General features: G+C 50.7%; 1 protein-coding gene across 1 annotated transcript; it reads left to right on the top strand.

Moving 5' to 3' along the window:
* Window positions 1-2546: 2546 nt before the first annotated feature.
* CSF2 (colony stimulating factor 2 (granulocyte-macrophage)) lies at window positions 2547-4442 on the top strand. The gene is made up of 4 exons (XM_006872930.1): window positions 2547-2699; window positions 2802-2840; window positions 3495-3620; window positions 4353-4442. Exons 1-4 carry the CDS (start codon window positions 2547-2549, stop codon window positions 4440-4442), a joined length of 408 nt encoding a protein of 135 aa, XP_006872992.1.
* The last annotated feature ends 243 nt before the right edge of the window (window positions 4443-4685 follow it).

The following is a 4685-nucleotide window of genomic DNA, read 5'->3' as shown; positions in this document are numbered from 1 at the left end:
TAGACATGGACCAGACCTATGTCTGTCTCTTGTGTAGGCAGTCCTTTAAGCTCTGAATCTTCCCATGGACCCTTATACCTTGTAGACATTGATCCCCATCTTGGACACCTGGTCAGTGGCTCTAATTCCTTTTACTCATTTACATTCAAAATGACACTTTTGGGGGTGGGCGAATAGATTAATCTCACTCCTCCATCAATGGGGCTACAGAGGCAAGTCCCTGTCTGTTTTCAGTCATCCTTGATCTCTTTCCCCTGTTAGGAACATAGTAGGTGCTCAATAAATATTGAATGAATTAATGAGCCCAATCTATCACCAAGTGCTATCAAGAGTCTATCCATAAATCTCTCTAGAAAGTGCCTTCTCCTTCCATACTTTTTCCTAAAATCCTAGTCAAGTAGTCAATGTCACTATTACTACGATATCCAGATTGGGCCAAGTTCAAACTAATCATTGTCCCATAGACTCTCTTCTCAACATCGCCACAAGTTGGCTGTCCTGAATGAGGAGTCACGTTATTCTCTACCCTATCTCTAGGCCTTTGCCTCTGTGGTTCTCTGTGCTTGGGACACTATCCACTCTCCTTTCTGTTTCCTCCCTCCCATCCCATAACCAACTTACGCACCTGCCTTCTATTTGCCCATTTATCCTCTGCTGGGAGGTAGCATCTCCCAGAAATCTCCTGGTCCCCAAAGACTCCCATACTGGGGAGTGGTTCCTTGAGATCCCTTAGCTTGAACTTCCCCCATCCCATCCTGGCCACAAAATGGAGGGTTCATTTTTGTCTGTCTCCCTCACCAGACTGAGCCTCAACGACCAGATGTGAGGGTTACGGGAGGGTCTGTCCACTTTCTCTCCAATTGAACTAACTGTCTGAGTTATTTTGGGTAGGAAAGTGACCTGCTATTTCAGAGTGAGCTTACCAGTTCTTTATCTTTCTGGCCTGTAGTCCTCACTCCACCCCTTAACTTCACAGCCCCGCCTGAAGTAGACCCAGTATGCTGACATATTCCTCCGAATCCACTCACTGTGACATTTGCATACAGTTTCCTTGTCCCCATCTTGGCTCCCATTCCAAGCTGTCATGTCTCCTAAGCGTTCCTAGAAGGGACTCAGTAGAGGCCTTACAAGAAAGGTGGAGGAAGGGCCAGAGTCTGGACATGCTCAGAATAATCACCTGGGAAGGTTTTCTCAGACTTTGAAGGACAGGGACTCTCATGGATGCACTCCCATGTAAATCAACCTCCCACCTTCCCCCTCACCAATAAACTTGTATATACAGACACATCCAATCACACTGGCACATGAGAACATGAAACTCATGGCATGGCACAACTTGAGCCCAATCCTTTTGCAAACAAACTCGTGCTGCCCTCTCCAAACCCCATTGTGAAAAATCAAACACTTATCAGCCCTTGGAGAGCTGGTGGTTTTTCCAAGAGCAGTTCCTGCTTCCACAGAAAGGTCTCTGGAGCTGGTGGTAGAGTGGAGTGACGATGGGGCCCTGTAAGAAGCTGAGTTTGGAAGATCTCGCTTGAGAAGCTGCTGTCCCAGGTACATGGTGTGCATAGAGCTACAACCCTGCAGCCAGCTAAAATTCCTGGAGATGGCCAGTGCTCTAGTTGGGAGCTTCAGTGCCTACTTCAGAGGGCAGCCTGTCCTGCAAAGACAGGTGAGGCACGGGCTTCAGGCTCATATAGCTCAGAGGGAAGGTTCACTCAAAGGTGGTTCTGGATAAGGATTTGAACTCAGGACCCTGAATGGTTCTAGCTGAGGGCCCCTCTGCTGCAGCCATGGGGTTGAATATGGTTTTATAAACCTGGACTGTTGTTGTCAGATGATATCATGCCACGAAGGAACTGTCTGCAACGTCACTGGCTGGACATGCAATCAGTTGCCATTGCTTCTGTTCACAGGGTCTGTGGGGCAGGGGTCCCGGACTGGGCAAAGCACTTAGGTGAGAGCTGTGGAGAGCTGTTGCATGACTCGACCAGTCAGCTAGCCTTTTCCTACATTGATAGTGGGGCAGGCTCCTCATACTCAAGTCCTTCACAATGGCCAGAGGAATGGGCTCTGGGAGCAGAAGGGGAAGAACAGGGTGTGAATGGGCACCAGGGTGGGCAGAGACCTAAAGGTCTCCTGGGGTACCTTGGCACAGGGCTATCTGGGGACTGCGTCTCAGAGCCTGATCAGGTGCCTCCCAAGCCCTGCCAGAAAGTCCAAGTTGTGCCTAGAAGCCACTCAGAGGGAGGGATAGCTGCAGGCTAGTCAGACTATTGAGGGAGGGCTGGAGAGGGCTTAAGAAGGTGGGCTGCAGGTTCTTGGAAAGGTTTATTAATGAAAACCCCAGAGCCTGACCACCTGGAGGAAAGGCTCAAGGTTCCCATGTGTAGCTGATAAGGACCAGGAGATTCCACAGTTCAGGTAGTTCCCCCACCTCCCTAGCGTTTTGTGGTCACCATTAATCATTTCCTCTAACTGTGTATATAAGAACTCTTTTGCCAGTGAGCCCAGCACTCAGAGAGAAAGGCTAAAGTCCTTAGAGGATGTGGCTTCGGAACTTACTTCTCCTGGCTATTGTGGCCTGCAGCATCTCTGCACCCACAGACAACCCTGTCACCCAGCCCTCAAGGCACATTAAGGCCATCTTCGAAGCCGAACGTCTCCTGAATGACAGTAAAGACACTGATGCTTTGACGGTGAGTGAGTGGGGCATCGCAGACCTGTGTCTGGGCGACCTGTATCTGGTGGCCTTATCCCTGCCTATCAACTGGATAACATGACTTTTGTTTTTCCTACAGGAAACAGTAAAGGTCGTGGCAGGAAGGGTTAACCCTCAGGTAAGAGCCTTTTTTTCTGACACACCTTCCCAGGGGCCTCTGCTCTTGGGGGCTGCTCCCTTTTAGATGGGCCCTATGAGGAGCTGGTTGTCAGGACAGGGGGGCAGTGTTCTGGTATGCAAAAGAGTGCTGGCCCTGCCCAGTAGCAGTCACGTGCGTGTGCTCCTTATCAGCTGAGCAACCACAAGCAGATGTAGCACACAGGCAGATCCAGGGGCTAGGCGGGTGAGCTGGGGTTATTTCATAAGAACACTCTCTGCCCCAAGGCCCAAGGCACTGACTTCAGAGGGGCACTGAGGGGCTTCAGGAACAACCCTTGCTTTAGAAGCAGGTCCAGTCAGTGACTTGTTCTGTCCCCTCCTCCCAGAATGATGGGCAGTAGGAATTGACCTTCTTCCCTGGTTGTTGGGACCCACTCGAGTTGCCAAGCTAAGGGGCTGTGATTGTGCTGATCCTAGGTGATAAGGAGGGTCCAAACGCTTGCCTGCAGTAGACAGGGCAATGTGTATGATGAGACCCATAATGAGTCTCATCAGGAATTATATTCTGCCCCTTCCAGGTCCAGCTCTCAGGGATGGAGATGGGAATGGGAACAGGAAGGAACAGTGGGAGGGCACTTGGCTACTGCTCACTAAGAATGGACATTTCTTATAGACACTAACATGCCTGCAGACCCGTCTGCACCTGTACAAGCAGGGCTTGCGGGGTAGTCTCACCAGCCTCGAGGGCCTCCTGAACATAATGGCCGAATACTACAAGACTCACTGCCCAGAAATCCCAGTAAGTGCCCATGCTAGGGCGTCCACCCGACTGCTGGACCCCAGGGAGAAAAGTCTCATTCAAGGAGGGTGGGGTATCTGGGATGTGTCCTCTGAGTGGTTCCAGAGGATTTCTGTCTAGACAGATTTCTAATGATTTGTCCTCCAGAAAAGGAACAACCCACTTCTATCACTGGGAGATAAAGCCACTGAGCTGGGATGCCCATAGTGCTCCCTAGCGGGGAGCTGCTGCATTCCTTAATGCTACTGTCATTGTCATTATTAATCAATCAGGTCAGACAGAGGTGAGGCAAACCCATGGAGACTCAGAGCCTGGCCTAGTACAGAGGAAATGTTGGGCCACCTCCCAACAGGGCTTTTCTGTGGCCTGCATGACTAGAATAGGCAAGGCCCCAACAGTCTTGTCCCTCAGGGCATTGGCATGGCTTCAGCCTGGTTAGTTTGCTCTGACCAGTGATAAAAGAGGTCCTGGTTTGGATGCCTAGCAGACCAGACTCAGGCTGAGGGATGGGGAGGGAGGATGCTGCTAGATACTGGCACCTGGTCATGCCCCTGGCCCCACTTGTCGTTGGTAGAGCTATTTACCCCTTGGTTGACACAGACCCAGGATAGTGGAACGGGCCTTCTGGTCTCTGAGTTCTAGGAGGCAGTGTAGAAACCTGCTGATGTGTCCCTGTGCTACTCTCTTATGTCTAGGATTCAAGTATTGTTTTGTTTTGTTTTATCTTTAAAGGAAACTGCTTGTATAAACCAGACTGTCACCTTCAAAAACTTCAAAGATCACCTCAGAAATTTTCTGCTCCACATCCCTTTTGAGTGCTGAGAGCAGGCCTAGAAGTGAGGCGAGCCAGCCCACCAACCCTGCACCCTTCAGCCAGGGACCACCCCAGGATCTTACCTCATGGGTTGCTGCCCTCCTACACATGCACAAGGAACCAGAAACTCGGGATCTTTGCCTTAGAGGGACCACAAAGTGGGCTATGCTCTGAGGGGGAAATAGACCTGTTCTGGGCCATGCTGACCCTGATGGGGGTCTGGTAGGGAGGTGGGTGTTTTATACTGGGAG

The sequence above is a fragment of the Chrysochloris asiatica genome, unplaced genomic scaffold (assembly GCF_000296735.1).
Source record: "Chrysochloris asiatica unplaced genomic scaffold, ChrAsi1.0 scaffold00215, whole genome shotgun sequence".
NCBI lineage: Eukaryota > Metazoa > Chordata > Mammalia > Afrosoricida > Chrysochloridae > Chrysochloris > Chrysochloris asiatica.
Note: the sequence above shows the minus strand (reverse complement) of the source record. Positions and strands in the feature narration are given on the sequence as shown.

Coding starts and splice junctions, on each gene's coding strand:
- CSF2 (XM_006872930.1), top strand. CDS start 2,547: ATGTGGCTTCGGAACTTACTTCTCCTGGCTATTGTGGCCTGCAGCATC. Junction 2,841..3,494: donor CAGGAAGGGTTAACCCTCAG/GTAAGAGCCTTT, acceptor CATTTCTTATAG/ACACTAACATGCCTGCAGAC. Junction 3,621..4,352: donor CTCACTGCCCAGAAATCCCA/GTAAGTGCCCAT, acceptor TTATCTTTAAAG/GAAACTGCTTGTATAAACCA.